Consider the following 18,757-nt stretch of genomic DNA (forward strand, 5'->3'; position numbering starts at 1 on the left):
ACCGCATGACACGACGCGCATGGGAATCATCCTCTGTGTGACACCGCTGGTCATCCGCCCCTTGCGACACTCCCTCGAGGAAATATGTCTGGACAAGTAGCAAAACTTGTGACACCAAAAACTTCTGTTTCACTTTTCATTGCACTTCCCTACTTTTATTTTTTTTTCTCCTGCTTCACCGGAATAAATCGCAAAGGCAGCATGATGTGTCATTGGTTTTGTCACGTCATGGTCACAAATGAGCAAATCCCTTTCCAGGAAATTTTTTTTTTTATTTTTTTTTTTATTCAAGGTTAGAAAAAAACACAAACGCGTAGCGGAGTTTACAGAGTCGTCACAAAAGGTTCATAGAATCTTTTATCAGCCTGTGCACAACCCATGGGTGCAGGCCTGTGTTAAATGCAAAACTTTTATCAAAAATAAACTTACTAAATAAATACTTAATATCCCAATTATATACACAAATGTATAAATAGAAATAAATAGAAAATAAATAAAGTATAAAGAAACACCATCGTAAAAAAACGTCAACACAAGGCATGTTTTGGAGTCAAAACATGTATGACACCTATTGGTCAGCTCTCTGTGTCCTCCTCCTTGCTCTGGTCCAGACTCCTGAGGCAGCGGACCATGTCCTGCCCGAAGGACTGTAGCTGCAGCAGAGTCAGGTGTGCTGCCACCTGGACCTCGTAGTCCCCTGGAAGATGCAGCTTCACAGGAGTTGGGCTCGGCTCCACTGCTGCTTCTGCGCGGGCCATTTTTTGCATCTACAAAGCACACAAAAACGCATTAGGAAGGCAGTAACAATGCAGTATTTCAGCAGAGGCAGAGATTTAGAAGGTTTATTCTACCTTAACGATCTGAACTGCCAGATCCCTGATGTCAGCTATCAGATCGGTCACTTTATCTTTTACTTCCAACCGAGGAGCGACTTCGCTCAGTAGGGCCTGGTGCAGCTGCAGACCCTTGTTCATCCGTTCCAAACCATTCTCCTGATAGGGAAGAAGCAAAGTAAACACATCACGACATGTTCTCTCTGTCTTTAATCCTCATTCAATTCACATATTCATCGCATTTCGATGGAAGACGCCTACCAGAGTGAAGTTTTCTGAAACCGCTTTGACCACGGGGGCAGGGGGGATGCCAATGATGGATGCCATCGTTACAAGCTTAACATTTTCAGAAGAGTTGAGCTGTAGAGTCTGTGGTAAAGAGATAACATGTCAATGTAAATGACAGTTAACAGCCCGGCATGCAAAAGAAAACCAAATACATGTAAGATTTATGTTACATATTGCGCACAGATGGTATTCAGATTCTATCAGTGTAGAAATGCTACAATACAGGTACAATTCATACATTTAAAACATTTTGAATCTTAAAGTAAGTAAAAACAGTAATATTGCTTTGTATAATACTGTATTAATTTCTATTGGGGCCACTTTTAGCACTTTGTAGCTGTGAAAAATTAACATTTTCATTAGTGAGCTATTTAAGCTATACTTTTATGATGATCTATGGTGGTTATTACAGAATCATGTCATTCTATATCAAGAATTCGGTGTTAGACATGTATTTTATAACCAGTAAAGAACAAAAGTACAAGTACCTAAAAGTTGTATTCGTATAATACTTGTGTAAATAGGTTGTAGGACCTTTTTAGCTGTAAAACAACTGCATGAAAACATATAGTGACTGTCAGGTTTAGTGATAGAGATAATAATGTTCTTTTACTTGTTCCCTCTAGTTTCATTGCATCTTAATCTCAAACAGAGAAAACTCTTTGTAGAAACAGCTTAATGCTGCTACCACCCTGAGGTATAAAGTGAACTGCGACTGCACATCCAACGGTGAAGAAATCGCAGAGCAGGAACTGACCCGTGGTCCCACAAACTCTGCGGACTCTCATGTTGATGGCACTGATAGCGTTGATTCAAATCAGTGTGACGCAGCAACGTCAAAATCTGATTTAAATGTGTTCAGCCAGAACGAGAAACGCGCCTCTTGTGCGCACATGGCAGTGTGCAACTTCACTCACCAATGCAAGATTGCAGGAATTGTGCGTGTCCGGTATAGAGAGCAGGATCTTTTGTGTCAAGCTGCGGCTTCTCTGCAGAATCTCCTGAAATTGCGGATCCTCAACGAGTGCGCTGCTGCCCGGCAGAGGTGCGCTGTTTACGACGGTGGCCATGTAGCAGGCGAAAACTGCAGGACAAAAAGCAACAGCGCCGAGGCATGAAAACAATCCTCTTTATCCACTCAGAACGACTTGTGTCTGTGTGTGTCTGTGTGTGGAGGATAACAGGCAGAACAAAGCCTGGCTCTTTCCTCAGCAGCCCGACTCAGTGCGCAGCAGAACTGGGCACGTCCCTCACCTCAGGGTAAGTACACTGACTGAGGCTGCATGAGTTGAGAATAGTCACTGTAATATGAAACCCCAGCCCAAAGTAACTGCAGTTGCATTTAGCATGTGTGAACAGACTAAAGTAAAGCACAATTTCTTCTATCCATTCCCTAAAATACCTGCTGCTCCTGTAAAACAAATCCTTCTGAAATACCAGCTTATTGGTCCAAAGGCTGATCTCCAACTACACCTCAATGCTGATTTGTAGCTTAACTTAACTGCCTCTGGGGATGGTCAGCAAAGATGAGAGGGCAGCATTTTACAAGCATTACTTCACTACTCACCAATCAGGGTGTACATAGCCGTAGTTGGTAAATGTCTTAGAAGTATTGACTTCAAGTGAGCACCGCTAATGATTTATACTACACTTATTGACATGTATATATAGCAGGTCCCTTTAGAGGGATTTCCCACTTAAGAAATCTTATGCTGACACAAATTTTCCTTGAACCTGCACATTACACACAGGCTGCAGCCTGAACGGGTCGCCAGTCCATCATGAGGTCAACATAAATAATCATGCATGTTGATACTTTCTGTCAGTTTAGAATCACCATTTCTAATTAATCTGACAGTCACAGTTTTTGGACTATGGGCTATCCATCTACAGGGAACCATGCCAACTCCACACAGTGGGAAATTAAACAGGGAACCTTCTTGCTGTGAGGCAACATTGATAACTCCAAGACCATTTTACTTGAATCTGAATAGGGCAGCTTGAATGAATGAATGAATGAATGAATGAATGAATATTTAATGTAACCTGAGGATAATGTTGTGTATTGATTCAATAGTGTTGGTCCCACTAAAGAATGAAAAGAGTTTTTATTTTTATTTTTTTAGGTTTTATATTTCGGATTAATTTCTTTGAAATAAGCAAAAATGTAGAGAAAATCAAACAGCAACAAACAAAAGAACAACAGAAGAAAAGGGATGAAGGTAGCCACAAAGCAAGTCTCCAAAGTCATACAACTCCAGAGTTTTCTTTTACTACATGTAACTCCATAATGTTTTTTCTGTATTGATGCAACACAACAAGAAGTTTATGAATGAGTGGAGGGAATTGCACAAAACCTTTTAAAAGAGAACTGGAGAAAAGAGGCATTTCCTTTGAAATTAAAACCAAAACTACTTAAACCCTTTAAGTGCTTTCTGAAATGTAGGATTTTTTTGAGAGGAACTGTTCCGTTACTGTGCTGTATGACGCCGTCGTAAACATTTTTGACCATTCTGTAATGTCTGTGGAGAAAATTGTTTGTGGCTTTTTACATAATGTAGGTATGACATATGTGTTGTAGGTGTGGAAATTACGTCTATTTCAGACGTATGCACATATAGCTGCGTTATCTCGACTGGAAAAACAGTTGACATTTAAAGTTGTTTTTTTTTTTATCTTAACTGATCCAAATAGGAAATTGCTGAGTAAATCAGTGAGTTCATTAGGCTTTGTATGCAAATGAAAAGAAAATATAAGAGTGTATGAGTGCCCCCTGGTGGAATCACAAACTAATCCTCACTCTCAGCAAGAAATTCAGAGCTTAAATTTCACTCACAGACCTCTGAAATTGACAAGTGTCGTTACACAATGAAAGACGCTTTTGTTTGCTTTCAAGGTGAGAGTTAGATTTAAGTAAGAGAGAGATTATCAGTACTGATAACAGACAGAGGAGCAGGTTGTTTGGCTTTGTCCAGATATAATAAAATCTTTCCTGCAGCTCCCCTACAAGTGGCTGATTATCACAATGCTTCACGGTTGTGTAATCCAAACAAAAACCAGCGACAGAATTATGCCAAAACCACAAAGTCAAGGATAAACATGCATAAATGACAATAATCATCAGCTTTAAAAGTGTAGTTTTCACAGCTTTTGTCAGTTTCTCCTTACTATTTTTCTATTGGCTAAATTGTTATTCTAAATGCATATGAGTAATATTTTTTTCCCACCTATCAGTGGGTATGGCAATAAATCAGTTCCCAGTCTTTTTAGGTTATCAACTAAGACCTAATTTCAGCGGAGCCAAGAATGTACCATGTAAGTGAAACATATGTAATCACTCTCTATGTCAGTCTTGTCATTAAGAGGATCAGTTTACTTCTTGCTCTACCGAGAGGCCACTTTTAATCAGTCGGTGTAGCTCTGATTAAGCGTTGTTACGTGTGATAAGCCAAAAAGTCCAATCTGATCTCTGAAATATCAAGCAATCCTGAGCATGAAAGGAGAGCATCAGTTCATACAAATGCTTTTTCTAAGTCTTCCTGGCGACACTTGTTTTTCAGTACACTGACCCATCTACGCACATTCACACACAAACACACATGGATGCATCACTTTTTATTGCACTCATTCAGTGCATCCTCCAACGAACACACACCCACGCACAGTCAGTGCGGTTACATGCGGGCAATCGGATCGGATTAATGGCTAAATTACAGTCAGTCAGTGGGTTTACATGATGAGAGTAACTCGATTATAGCTATAGTTGGGTTATGCTCCTTATCTGAGGGTAATTATCCTTTGTTACATGGCAGTGAATGTATCGAATCACTGGCAGAAAGCATGCAATACCACAGTAGATAAGTGGTGCTGTACCCATTTCAACTATCGCTAATAGAGCCACTTCCGGTTGACGTCTTCATTCGAGAAAGATGGCGAACGAAGGGCAAGATGAAGCTACGTCCCTCTACATTTGTGATGAGCATGGTTATGGCACAACGGCACATTCTCCATCGCGTGGTTTGTTTCCTTCTGACGACGGCGACAACAACAGTAATATCGTCTCCTTCGACTTCCGGGTGACGATCGCGGTAAAAAAGAACGCTCGATCCTATCCACTGTCGTCTCAAGGCACGTTAATTGGGCAATCAGATCGAGTTATCTTGGGGTCTTAATTCGATCGCAAGTAACCCGACCCGATTAAGCTGTCTACATGAACTGAATAACTCACGGAAATTTCATTTCTCATATAAATGACATTAAATCACTCATTTTGTGAGTTTCTCTTTCATCATAAATTCACATGAAAATCTGCGATTGATATGTTGAGTTACCGAAAGAGATTTGGGAGGTCATCTCGAATCAGAAGAATAGATGTAATGGTAAAATTCACCACAAAAAGTGTAAATATCAAAGGTTCTACAGCTCCAAAATAAACACATGGCTTATCTGTGATCCTTATTCATGTCACAGTTTAGGTTTCATGTCACAGTTTATGTTTAATCATCTTGTTTTCAGGTTATGTTCTAGTCATGTTTTTCCCCTGCCACCTCGGTTCACTCACATCACCTGCGTCATGGTTCACAGCTGCACCTCGTTCACTTGTCACTCCCACAGTATTTAGTCTCCTGGTTTGCTTTCAGTCATCGCAGAATCCTCACTAACCTTTCATGCCACAGCCACGATTGCCTAGTCAGGGTTTTTGCCACCATAGCCACAGTAATTTCATAGTCTTGTTAATCATAGTTCTTTTGTTATTTATCCATAGTCTTGTCTTGTTCCTCCACGTTTAAGTATTTTTGAATCCGGCTCTGCCGCGCCTTTTGTTCTTGCTTTTGCTCCCTGTTGTTTGGAAATAAACCTTTTTTTAAGTTAAAGAGCTGCATCTGGGTCCTACCTCACCAGCGAACCCTGACAATTCATGCATTTTATTTTAAATCACTTGTGCTGAAAGGAACTGACATTAATGCAGGCACCATGCGAGAAAACCAGTCCTTTAGATTTACTTTCCTCTGCTGAAACATTGTATTTTTTTCCCCTTGTTAGGTTTTTTTTCCATGTGTTTATCAGAATCTACCTGTTCAGAGTTTTCTTAATTTTTGAACATTTGGATAATTTCTGATAACATCCTCTGCTGTGGGTCTGATCCAAAGACAAGGAATTGTGTTTATGTTGGATAGCCAACACCATTTATCCAGCAGAGCATACAAGTCATCTCGGTGACTGATTTTGGTATTCGATTTCACTTGAGGTGAAAGTAATGCCGAGCGATTTTGTGTGTTGGGAAATGATTGAATGTTTTTCATCAGCACGGTCCGGATGATGAGTGTTGAAATTGAGTAATTTGAGATAAACTTTTCCTTAGATCAAGGATGCTGAAACAGGAAGTGACATAGCTCAGGAAATGATTTCACAGCAAACACGATGACAGACAAAAACTAACAATTTCCCATGAATTCTGAATTGGATACGAAACAACAGTGTCAGCCCAGTTTTACATGTCCTACATCATTGTGCAATAATATGATGCTGATTTGCACAGATTAAGACCTTCGATGTGATAGAACTGATTCATTATTTTGATTGTTTTTACAACAGATTTTTAAATATTCAGACTGAAATCTAACCCACACATTTGTGTCTTTCAGTTTAACAGTTATACGTGAGTGTGTCAAAGCTGTGTCTACAGTTCTGCTTACTTCAGTATTTAACAAACTATTACACAGAATAGCACAGTGTGTCTGGCCTTCTAACCAGACACGAACAACTGTGGCCCACAGGCCCTCGGGTTGTTTTTGTGGTAAGTACTTTATGCTAATTGACCTACGGTTGATCAACACAATTAATGGACATGCTTTTATCTATTTATTTATTCTTTATTTTGGTGTTTTACCACATCTTGGGGAACTGTGTCAATATTAGATCAGATCCCTTAGGTTATTACGTTGATCATTTTCTTCACCTCAAATAACAGTAGAGTAAAGGTTGATCAGGGTTGGGAGATTAGGTGACCGAGAGCTTCAGTAGATGAATTGTTCTGGTATTCGAGAGTACTGTGTGTTGTACATTTCTTATGTGTGCAAAAGCAGATATGACATTCTAATGAAAATTGCGAAAGGAAATATCTACTTCCACTTTCCTCACAGTCACTCACTGTCCACCACAGGGGGAGCTGCATAATACAAAATGAAGGCAGACTCCTGAACCTACGTTTTTTTTCCTCAGTCAGTTCTCATCCGTTGTCTCCAAATCAGTCCCTGCGGGGGACCAAAAATCTGATGAGCTTCTCTGAATTTGACAGAGGGATGGTGCTGTGGGGCCAACCCTCTGCTCTGTTACAAACAACCCAAACACACACAGGAATGGCAGCTTTCTGTCATTTTGTTGGTAAGGCGTATGGCATCCGTGCATAAAGCTCAAGTTGTTTGTCACTCTGCTCTGATGCAGCATCTGTGTCACTTACCTTTTTGCCCTAAAGAGGAAATTGACGGGTATCTCCTCAGGCCCTCATGAGAGACACCACATGATCTCAAAGCCTGGAGACATTTTCACCTGCAACCCAACCCTTAACGCGGCTGTGCTCTGTGGGATTGGATGTGTTACCCTATCCCCCACTTTGTGTCCCCTTACCTTGCAGTTGTAATGCTCACACCAGTGTAACGTGTCCAAGGCAGCAGGCGGGGCAAACTGAGCTGGCTTGAAATTTAAATTAACCTCAGCGACATTTCTGTATGCAGGGGAACAAAAGTGTTGTATTACCAGCACCCTCACTCCCGCCATGCACACACACCTGTCGTACATACTGTTGAACAAAAGAATGAACACATTTGCATCAGCTGAAAGAAATACCTACACTGGCGTCCGCTACTAGTTTTATCTGTTCTGGTGGTGAGGGTTCCTTAACAGTGGCTGGTTTCAGAGAAGCCACCATGTGAATCTGTTATCAGAGGAAAGGAAAGACAGGAGGAGAGAGCTGTGTGTGTGTGTGTCAGGAAATGTCAGAGAGAGAGGCTTACCATCTATTTTTTAGTACTGTTGAACCACCTGTTCGTCACAGGTGGCTGTCCTTAGGCTTCCTTAAGATCAATATCCTTGTTTTCTCTAAAACAAACTCCAGAAAACTGCAGCATTTAAGCAGGTTGAGTCAGAATGGATAAAATATATATATACATATAAATGAATTCATTAGCATTTAGCCTTTTATTACGCTTTTCTTACATAAATTTGTTGAGAGATGTGGAAACTACTTTTTATTTTCGTTCAAATGTTAAATTAAAACCACTTTAATGTTTATTTGCTGATGCCGGAAACACATTATTCTAGCTTAGCATCGAGGCTGGAAACAAAGGGAAACAGCTACAACTGGTAGCCCATTAGTTTAGGTTAGTTTAGAGAGCCGGAACGTGGAGAGAGAAGTAAAAGGTAACTAAATATATCAGTTAGCCCCTTTAACCTTTACTGATTAAACTCCTGGCGTCTGTTATAAAAGCCAAGCACTAATCTAGCACAGAACTCGAATTGTAGTAGGTACACTTTGAGTTATGTTCAGAATAAAAAATGTGAGCCAATGCATTTTCTTGAGAGTGGTATTAATCTTCATATTAACTTCCCAGGAAGAAAGTGAATAAGTGCATTTCCTTAATTGCCTCTCTGTTTAGTTAGACAAAGTGCTCCCAGTATGAAAAAAATGTATTGTGGTATTGGTATTACGTACTCGTACTGGTATTATGAAATATAAAATAGTATAATGTATAAATGTATAATGTATAAATAGTAGACATGTGTCATTCATTCATTTTCCATACCACTTTCATGCTGTTGGGGTTCACAGAGGGAGCTGGACCCTACCCCAATGTCTGATGTTCAACAAGTCCTAAATGAGTAGCTTTAATGCCTCTGTTTAAGACACTGTGCATGGTACAGTCCGCTTTAATAAACTGATAAATGCATTTAAAAAAAAAGCAAAAAATTAAAAGCGTACCCACTTCTTTGGGCACTACTACAATACAGGCTCCAATCCTCAGATCCACATTTTCTTTGGAACGTGTAATTGGTATGTGTCATTTGACTCTGCTGTATCTTTCAAATGTTCTTTGCTACATGTGCGTTGGTTTAAAAATGAAAAAAAAAAACTTTATGTAGCCCTCTTGGTTCAAACAAGCACATTTATCCTAACACACAACATTACTTTGGATGTTTTCTAAGTCACATAATTAAATTTCAGAGAAAGGCTGTCCTCTAAAGATGGGATCTTTGTCACGTGTGCTTCATCCGGTATCTGTTGATTCAATAAAGAAAATGAAGGGGAAAAAAACTGCCAGGATAAATGGGCAAAGCAACCTGAGACTAATTTTGGCTTTGGTCCAGGCCAGGAAACCAAACTACAAGTGTGAACACATTTTATGTGCTGGCCCCGTCTCCCTTCAAACCATAATGGACAGAATAAAGATGATTTCTTAAAGCTGCAAACTGATATTCTGATCTTGTTTGTGATTAATTCTATTAACATTTTATAGAGATTGATGATAGATTGTTAAATAGATTTGTTACTTTGCTTTAGATCCCTCACTTATAGAGAAGATAAATTAATTGAATACATTTGATAAAGTAAGTTGTTCCACTTTTAACGATTCAGGGTTTTTGTTGCTGCAATTGTACTACTTTTGTCTTTATGTTTTGATATTCCCTTTATGCACAGATAAAATCATCCTTCTATTGATCCATCCATTCATCATTCAAATAATAAAAGATTAAAATCAGTTAATGGATCTTGTTTTTTAATGGGCAATCAGATTTTCCAAGAGCTAACATCTCATCTGTTGTTTTTGTGATATTAGATTTATGGTAACAACAGTAAAACCGAGAAATGCATTCGGTTTTTTTTTGGTGTCCAAATTCTTGGCAGCCTGGCAACTTAGAAAAATGGAAAACTGGGGGTTTCTAAAAGTAGGTTAATGGTAAAGTTTTGCTCCGCAAAAGAAGCACACTAATAGAAAACCTAAGTCAAACTAAGACATTTTAGTCCTCGACACAACAATGTAGCTTTTCCCCAGTTTTGGTGTGAGGCTGGGTTGTTTCATGTCACGTTGAAACCAGTTCACATATAAAAATGTGAAAAATGCATGGATCTGACCCGTGGAAATTAATTGAGATGGCATGCTACTTATACATAACTCCAAGACATTCTGGTAATAGAAGGCAGTTTGAGAATGAGTTGGTACCGACAGAGAGTCCACTTTGTTTCTTGTGGGCCCTAGACCAAGGGCATTTGGCAAGTGCTATACCCTGGTAAGTGTAAGTCAGGCAGGAAAGAGGGGGCACATGATCCCCTGAGGCATTCTCCCTTAATTTCTCCTTAAGAACTAGGTCACACAAGATGATGGGTGCTGTCCCGGACTTTCTGTGTTTTTTTTATGAACATCATGAATAACTTATCAGTCTTGCTCTGCTCTAGAGGCATTAGTGTGTCGGACACAGGGAAGCCCTTGTTGACAAACCCTTTCCCACATTTCAAACATCAAATTTCATTATTAAGCACAGCATTGGGCTTTTCTATGGGAGAGGCAGGAGCACATCTCTGAGCATAACTGATATGGATTCAGTTATGCTTCCACGCTAATGCACTTCCCTTTCTGTGCTCTTAGTTTGTATTGATGATTTCATCAGTACAGATACAAATGCATCTTGCTCTTTGCAATATGCTTGGGTGAAATAGAAGATTCACATCTGTGGCTGCACTTTAAATAGTCCAGCAAGTCATGGCCTCTTAAATTCAATTTAACCCATGGGAGTGACTGCATCTGACAATGTAGTTCTCAGAGACAACCCGGGTGATTATTATAAATAAGAGAAGGCATGAAAAACAGCCCAGAAACAGAAGCTCAGTCTAGATAAACCAGCTTTACGATCATGAATTATCCCTCTTTCTTCCCTTAAATACTGTAGTTGAAAAGGTGAGAGTAGAAAATTAACTGTGTATAAGCCACATCCTTGTTTGGATTCTGTGTTACTCTCCATCCCTGTATACTTCATCACTTGACATGTAATAATTTAGATTTCTTTGCCTCTCAAACGAACCTTTTCCTGACATCTGAATTATATTATGTGTTGTAATTGTCTTGTCTGCCATGTCATTTGCATATGATGTTTTTTGGTATCAGGTAAGGACTTAAAAAACATTTTGCTCATTAGCATTTAGATAAGTGGAATATACGGATCTATCAAACCAACGCTCAGTATAGCTCTTCATAAACCTCCAACATTCTATGCATACAATAAAAAGACTCTCCAATTAACAAACCTATCAGGAAACTAAATGAAATAAAAAGGACCTCTTTGCGATGATTTTTGTGTTATATGATTAGCTAGCAAGATTGGATATATGCTGTGTTCTTCAGTGGGGACTCTGGCAGCTGAGATCAAAAACATGACAGAAAAACTGATGTATCAGTTGAGTGAAAATAGCTATTTTTGTATGCATTTGTCCGTTTGTTCAATAAAAAAAAACAACAATTTAAATTAAAAACGTAATTTTAATTGTATCATACTTGTCTATACCATAAGGATTTAAATGGAAAATAGTTGTACATTGAGTTTCTCGTTCTTGTTTTGCCTTGTCTCGCTGTTCATATTGCTGTCTGATTTTGCTTCTTGAACTGTCTCTAAGTGAGAAAAGCACATCAAGGTGCATGCACCACTGAATAAATCCCATTTGTATCTCATATCTGGAGATCCCAAAAAACATGCCATTGCTTTTACTCCCTTAGCGCACAAACAAGGCCATCAACTCAGGCAACAAAAAAGTCCTAATGGTCTGCTGAAAGATGAATTATTCATCTGGGATGGTTGCATCTGCAAATTTCTTTTGCAGGCACATTTATTGCCCAACTTGGCTCTGTAACAACAGCTGGACAAAACTGAGACTGATAATGACTGCGGATACAGGTTATACCTCAAGTCTGTTTGTCATGACATACCATTTAAGTTATCAAGTGTAGCTCCATTAGCCCTATACCACAGTGCTAATGGTAGAGGACTCCTCTGACTTGCCCTGCCTGCTGGGCAATGACTTGAGATACTCCAGGTGCCTGCGGGCGTCCTCCTGATTAGCCCTGACATAGTAGACCAGGTAGGAGATGACCATGGTGAACCAGCCGAACATAACAACCAGCATGGCCACATCTGTAGTCCTCTTCATCACTGCACATAGGTCTATGTCTGGTTCCAATAGGAAGGCAAGTCCTTGAACGCCTATTTCTTCAGGATCAGAAGTCTGGCACACAATGCCCGTCAGTGACGCTGGCTCCAAGTTCACACGTGGCAAAGCCATCTGCAAATTGCAGTCACAATGCCATGGATTGTTTGTTAGGTTGGCGCGAGCTTGCAGGCCCTCAAAAGCGTCAGGGTTAAAGTTAACTAATTTGTTTGAAGACAGATCCAAGAACTGTAATGAGGAGGTGAGGCCTTTGAACGCACCGGCTTCTAGCTGGATTAGTTCGTTGTGTGATAGGTCCAGTTCAACCAGATGGGTTAAGCCTGCAAACGCATTTGTTGGAACTGTGGTGAAGAGGTTGAAGTCCAGGTAGACACGTTGTGTGTCATTGGGGATGTCATGTGGGATCTCCGTGAGCTGCAGATTGCTGCAGCGCACCGTCTTACCACCACTCTCGCTCTCAGAGCAGTAGCACCTCTTGGAACAGGTGGTGGCAGCATGATGGAAGCAGAAGGTCATTAAGACCAAACTGTGCAGCAGCAAACACATGACCACCGAGTGGCGCAGAAGCCAGTCTGCAAGTAGGGGCATCGTGGGATACGGGCATGCTCCAGGAAGTACGACCTGGGTAGAGGGCTGAAGTCCACATCAACCACTCCAGTTATTGTTGAACCTACAGCATGGAAGAAACAGAAAGTTACAAAGGCAGAGGGGAAACCATGTTTTGAACACAGAGAAGAGCAAATTAAATACTTTTCAACTGCAAACCAAGGGGAATTAACAACATTCTACAGAGGCGGTAGTGTCACTCATAGGAGGTGCAGTTTGTCTAATTGCAGTGTGGAGGCAGCAAGAAAGCCGCACGCTCAGATCAGTTGTTGGTGGTCAGAAAAAAAGAAGCACTTTGTTGTATTTCCAGAAAAGTTCAAGGATCAAATGTTTCCTTCAACCCAGCACAATAAGCAAGCACAGAAAATACTTTGGTGTCACTGTGCCTCTTGTATAATTGACATCCCTGCAGTGCAGGGCTATTTCAGTACATAGACACTGGCATTAACATAGTGATGTGATACCATGTGGCACAAAATGTTCCAAGCCAAATGCAAACTAAATCTGACTACATTTTCAGAGTTTACATTTTTGTTTATCATTAAACTTTCCTAGCTGGGATCAGTTCATCTAGTTACTAGTTCATGAGGTCATTTAGTCAGAAGTGCAAGTAACACAGAGCTTGTCTGTCTGTCCTGTAAATTACACTTTATATTTTGTAGCTCGGCTATTGAAAATAGCAGGCGAACCCACCCTAACACACTTCATTAATAGCTGATCAGAGCTACCTCCTATCCTGTTACTAATCCTCTTAAGAAAAAAAATCTCCCTCAGTCAGTGTACTATCAGCGTCAGCCACCCAATCCTTTTGTTGAGGTAAATGCTAACAATATAAACAGTGACAAGGGCAACAAAACCCACAATGTGACAGCCGGTCTTGTTTGGGATAAAAAGAAGGAAGGAATTCAACCAGACTTTTTATTTCTTACAAATGGTAAGAGATGTACAAGATCCACTTACCAAGATTAAGAAATTAAATTAACCTCCAAGTACCTCAAAATATCACATGACTATTTGGGGGTGGAGGGTTAAGACAGTCTGTAAAGGCATTGTTTTTGTGTCAGTGTGTGTGTGTTTGGTCTCTCGTACTAGTATCGCTACAGACTCATCAAGGCCAAGCATAGAAACTTTCAAATGATTTCTTCTGAACTCAGTGTCAGCTGAGTGTATGACTAAGTGTAACAGCAAGGCGGAAGCAGCTGAACATCCAAATAAGTACAAGGTCTTGCACAGTTAACATAATGCTCCAGTAAAGGCTATAGTTTTCCCATCACATTGCATGCCAGCCTTTTATTTTGCTGAGAGATAATGGGGGAGCAGAGGAAGAGGGCTGGTGATAAAGGAGGAGAAAGCATTTCGGTAAGAAGTGAAATTGGACACATGGGCATGGGGTTGGGAGAGAAAGAACGATATCATGACGATTTAAGCAGAGGGGTAACATTACAATGACAACACAGAGAACATCGGTGACACTGATGAGATATCAGGGAGGAGGGCAAATGTTGGTAAGGAAGCTGAGGAACAGAGCTGGCGGGAAAAACTAAGCAGGAGAGCAATGAAGCAAGTCGTCTGTGGATGAGATGAACACCCAAGAGAGGATGTAAACCTGATGAGTAGCAGGGTGGGGCACCAGTAAAAAAGAAAAAAAAGAAGACAAACATGAAAAAAGGGATTTTCCAAATCCGCTCTACTCTTGTCTCTTATTGCCATAAACAGGGAATGCAATAAGTCGGATGGTGGCTCTGTTAGTATTCATAAATTAATGGACTTTTTTTCTATCATAAATTACCACCCTGCTTTTAATTTGCACAATAAATTCAGCACTCCTGCAGCCACAGGTGACTCTAACTTCATAAATTTGCTGCTCTCAGAGCAGCACTGACAAGTATCTGGCACCAGTTGTATGAGGTGCAATAATATGGACTCAAACCCAAACATCAGAGGTACTGAAGTGCCGCCTGGATTTATGATGTTAATATCTTCTGTGATGCTGTGCTTTTCTTATGTATGGATCTGACCTCTTTGTGGCACCCTTTCACAGCCATAAAATGGCCTTCTTGTGACATAGGCTGCTGGTTTTAATAGAGTAATCAAAGAGAGATGAGGATGGCTGTAAGGGAAACAGGAAAACCAAAGCATCCTTGAGATATTTAACTTCAAAATGTGGCTGTAATGGGATCTCACTGCTTTAAGATATATCCACTAATGAGCATAGGCCAATCTGGATTATTGTACTTGCAATTTTTGTTCTTTACAGCATAAACTCTTCAAGGCAGATTTCCTTTGCACCACCTTCCATAAGTACTGTGCATACACACACTGTCAATGCAGAGCAGTCAGCTCTGGCTTTTATAATGTGCCAGAGAGAGGAAAAGGTGTGCACTGGCAGTCACATAACACACTATTTATATTCTCAGCATAAAGTTGAATACTTCTTCAAGGTACTCAGAATCTTTACATTACCAGCAACAAACGCGTTGCCATAAAAGGTGCAAAAGTAATGATGAAATTTAAATTTGTAATCAACACGAAAATCTGGTTGAAAATTAACTCGAAATAGAGATGATGCCCAGTGGAAACCAATACCCTTATTAAGTTCTCCTTTCATTCTATATTAGTCAGCACTTATTTCTACCGCGAGCTAATGTTTGAAATCGCGGTTCTAAACTGAGCAATATGGCTCTCTTTAATGGATTAAAATGCACAGATGTCAATAAAATCACAAACATGCCGCATGCGTATCGATCAAATATCGCTCACACTCACGTCTTTGCCTTTGTTCCTCTGCCTCCCATGATGTGTTTTCGAACAACTGCTCCAACAGAATGTCGTCCACCAGATCTATGCTCCTCAGTCCGCGGCTCAGTCGGAATTATTGGTTCGCTTCCATCAGGTCCTCCCGCTGCGCGTTAAACTTGCGCCGAAAGCCGCTCCAGTGGCAACCACGACGCGCCAAATGCTCCCGATCTGCACCTCAGGGTTCGCTGAGTGCGTGCAGCCTTTTAGTTTCCATGCAACCAGAAAACTAGGCGACATTGCCCGAGCCAGCTCGAACTGACAAGCACGACGGCGCGAGGGCTAGACTACTCTGCTCCATGATGATGAGAAAAAAAGAAAGAAATGACTGATATTAACCCACGGACAAGTTTGACAGGCACAGGACGCACAATGTATTTACGCACAGAGGGAAGGCCGTGGAGGGGCATACAGTTGGCTGCATTTTATGTAATGGTCTAACTTAATGCATTCACATGCATCTGTTGATTGCCGAGCATGAAGTGGATTTGATGTGCATGATGCATCAGGTGCCTGTAAATGAGTACCCCTCCCACTCCCACTCAATACAAATACACAGAAATGATCTCATACACAGTGAAATGCTCACAAATGGAGCGGCCAGACTGGCAGCCTGCACTAATCATGCTTGATCTGAGGCTTGTTGTTTCAAACATGCAGCCTGGCTGCCAGGACTGTGGATCTTTGTGCGTCCCTTTTCCTGCCTGCTGCCTGCCGATAAGGAAGCCCAATCAAATCCACGATGAGAAAAGACGTGGGAGAGTCAGCCAAGCAGCTCGTCGTAAGGTCTTAAAGGAATTAAAATCAATAAAGTAGGATACTACACCTAAACTCTTTCGCTGGTACTTCCTGGCAGAGTACTTATGATCAACTGCTTTCTTTCTTTCTTTCTTATACTTTGAATTTCGTGTCATATATCTTTCTGAGTCAGTCCAGTAAAATCTAAGTTGCAAACACTGTAAGAAATCGGTGAATGAGCTTCTCTGGTGATCAATGTGCGGATGACAGAAATAGAAACACAAACATCTTTGATATTTATGACTTTAAATGCAAGATTTTAATGCATCTATAATCATATTTCAGTGCTCTTTGATCATATCATAGGCCATTTACAGGAAAAATGTCTCCCAACATATCCTTTTGTTGTTATGACAGTAATTAGGATGATTGCTTTCTTTTTTATTGTTTTGGTTTGAAGCAAGCTTTTTCTAATTTCATTTTTATTTTTGTCCTATTAGTGTCTAGTTGGTAGTAAAGCCAACATAATACACGTGTGTCACATAAAATATTATTTTCATTCTTGCTGCTCCCTTTACAGCCTTGTGATTATCATTCTGTTCTTGTCAATTAGAGGAAGATCAGATAGGTGGAAAAGCATATGACAGGGAAACAGCAGAAAACAGGATTACGTTCCTCATCGACAGAGGAGAGTGCACTGGCAGGCAGTCTTTCCCAGCTTTATCAGATTACCCCAAATGCTCCAGTGTAGTTGGCAGCTACAGGCTCTGCATTAAAAACCAAGCATTAGTCCTGTTAGACTACCCTTTCAAGTGGGTTAGAATTTCGTTTTTTTCCATCTAGTTAACTCTTTTCATCTAGTCTGTCAAATATTTCAAAACAGATTCAGGCATTCTCTGACACCTTTGCAGGTGACACACCTGCAAGCTGACATTAAGCCATGAAGGCAAAGTGCTGAGTGAGAATTTGCCTTAAAAAAATGCTTGTACAAAGTTTTAACAGTGTCACCTCTGCGTGCCCTGAGTTGCAGAGGAACAAAAGGACTCATATTAATAAGATCTTTCTCTTTCATTCTCATTTTTCGATCCTGCTTTCCACAGCTTGCTCACAGAAAGTCACCTACATGCATACCAGTAAGCACAATATAACCTTAAGTACACACGAACACACACACCTTTAGCTCCCAGCTTACACCACATCCCTGAGCAAGATCAAAGTCCCGCCATGTCTTTGTGAATACGACATTAACCTGTTTTATTTATTTATTTCCTTGCCTGTCTTGAACCTTTTTAATCAAAAGCTGTGAGAACAGTGTGTTAAAAGGATTTCCCTGCTACTGCAAGTTTCAGGCAGGTCACATCACTTCAGCCTGCCTGTGAAGAGTCCTGTCTTTGAAGTCTGATATCACTGACATTAAGGAAACAATGGAGTTCCCATATGAAAGTGTTGTGATATTCATTTGAGCCTTGTTGAATTCCCCTCTGACAGAGCTATGGATGGTTGAATCTTATTAAAAGCATTCAACCACAAGGCCTGGAGTCTTAAATCCCCAGCAAAAGCAGATTATTAATAGTTTTGTGGTCAACTGGCAATCTGGAAGTGGTTGATGTTGTTTGTAATTCACAATTCTTGAAAGGTGTTTCCATAAAGATAAGGCTATGCCATTTTTAAAGAACTTATGTTCATTTACTGATTCCTAATATTCTTTTATTGATCTGCTATAGACATCCTTTTGTGGTGGAAAAACATTGTTTTTCTCACATTGTAGTAGGATTCTTATTCAATATCTGTCCGAAATGTTGTAGTTTCTATATCTTTAAGACCTCCACTCTGGAATTATCTGCCTCCCCTGATTGGTCAGCTCTGCCAGGTGAAGAAAAGGTTACATTTTATTAACCCATCTCTATATAAACTATACATTTATTCAAGATTTTGATCCAACAAGAGCAGTATCACTTTTGACAGTTACAAGGCTCTTTTAACAAAATCATCTGTTTTGGCAGGCTGAAGAAAGGAATTCTGCTGTTACCGTTTGTCTTCAGGGTTTTAACAGGTTATCATCCAAACAACTGCCATGTTCTGCAGAGTGAAATTATTATTTCGGCCAAAGGAGTCTGGTGACTTTTGTTGGTGCAAGATTATTGAGGCTTGGACAAACACCATACATTTTATGTAATCACCCCACAAAGGCATGAAAAGTTACAAACTTTATTAATAGTTCAGAGAAATCATGAAAGATACATCCCATGTAGTTGATTATATTAAGTATAATGTATTAATACAT

The 18,757-nt window shown here is 40.2% G+C and overlaps 3 protein-coding genes across 3 annotated transcripts in view; 1 reads left to right on the top strand and 2 right to left on the bottom strand.

The window, feature by feature from the left end:
* Positions 1–14,445, top strand: part of fam234a (family with sequence similarity 234 member A) — a 114,276-nt gene extending 99,831 nt beyond the window's left edge. Inside the window, exon 13 of the transcript XR_011909231.1 lies at positions 14,431–14,445. The gene's annotated coding sequence lies outside the window, so the exon portion shown is untranslated. The remainder of the gene's footprint in view (positions 1–14,430) is intronic.
* csf3a (colony stimulating factor 3 (granulocyte) a) lies at positions 495–2,738 on the bottom strand. Its single transcript, XM_072373304.1, has 5 exons — positions 2,689–2,738; positions 2,039–2,205; positions 1,095–1,202; positions 852–992; positions 495–767 (listed from the first exon to the last, which is right to left on the bottom strand). Exons 1-5 carry the CDS (start codon positions 2,702–2,704, stop codon positions 576–578), a joined length of 624 nt encoding a protein of 207 aa, XP_072229405.1. The 5' UTR covers positions 2,705–2,738; the 3' UTR covers positions 495–575.
* On the bottom strand, positions 11,623–16,124 carry lrrc3ca (leucine rich repeat containing 3Ca). The gene is made up of 2 exons (XM_072374070.1): positions 15,706–16,124; positions 11,623–13,003 (listed from the first exon to the last, which is right to left on the bottom strand). The coding sequence occupies exon 2, from the start codon at positions 12,919–12,921 to the stop codon at positions 12,127–12,129; it is 795 nt and encodes a 264-aa protein (XP_072230171.1). The 5' UTR covers positions 12,922–13,003; positions 15,706–16,124; the 3' UTR covers positions 11,623–12,126.
* Between the last annotated feature and the right edge of the window lie 2,633 nt (positions 16,125–18,757).

This window comes from Leuresthes tenuis, unplaced genomic scaffold (genome assembly GCF_036924035.1).
Source record: "Leuresthes tenuis unplaced genomic scaffold, fLeuTen1.0.hap1 SCAF_20, whole genome shotgun sequence".
NCBI lineage: Eukaryota > Metazoa > Chordata > Actinopteri > Atheriniformes > Atherinopsidae > Leuresthes > Leuresthes tenuis.

What these genes read in the sequence shown, in the direction of transcription:
- csf3a (XM_072373304.1), bottom strand. An exon ending in TTTCAGAAAACTTCACTCTG is followed by an intron (nt 993 to 1,094) that starts GTAGGCGTCTTC and finishes CTTCCCTATCAG; the next exon opens with GAGAATGGTTTGGAACGGAT. An exon ending in TGGCAGTTCAGATCGTTAAG is followed by an intron (nt 768 to 851) that starts GTAGAATAAACC and finishes TGTGCTTTGTAG; the next exon opens with ATGCAAAAAATGGCCCGCGC.
- lrrc3ca (XM_072374070.1), bottom strand. Translation starts at nt 12,921, where the DNA reads ATGCCCCTACTTGCAGACTGGCTTCTGCGCCACTCGGTGGTCATGTGT.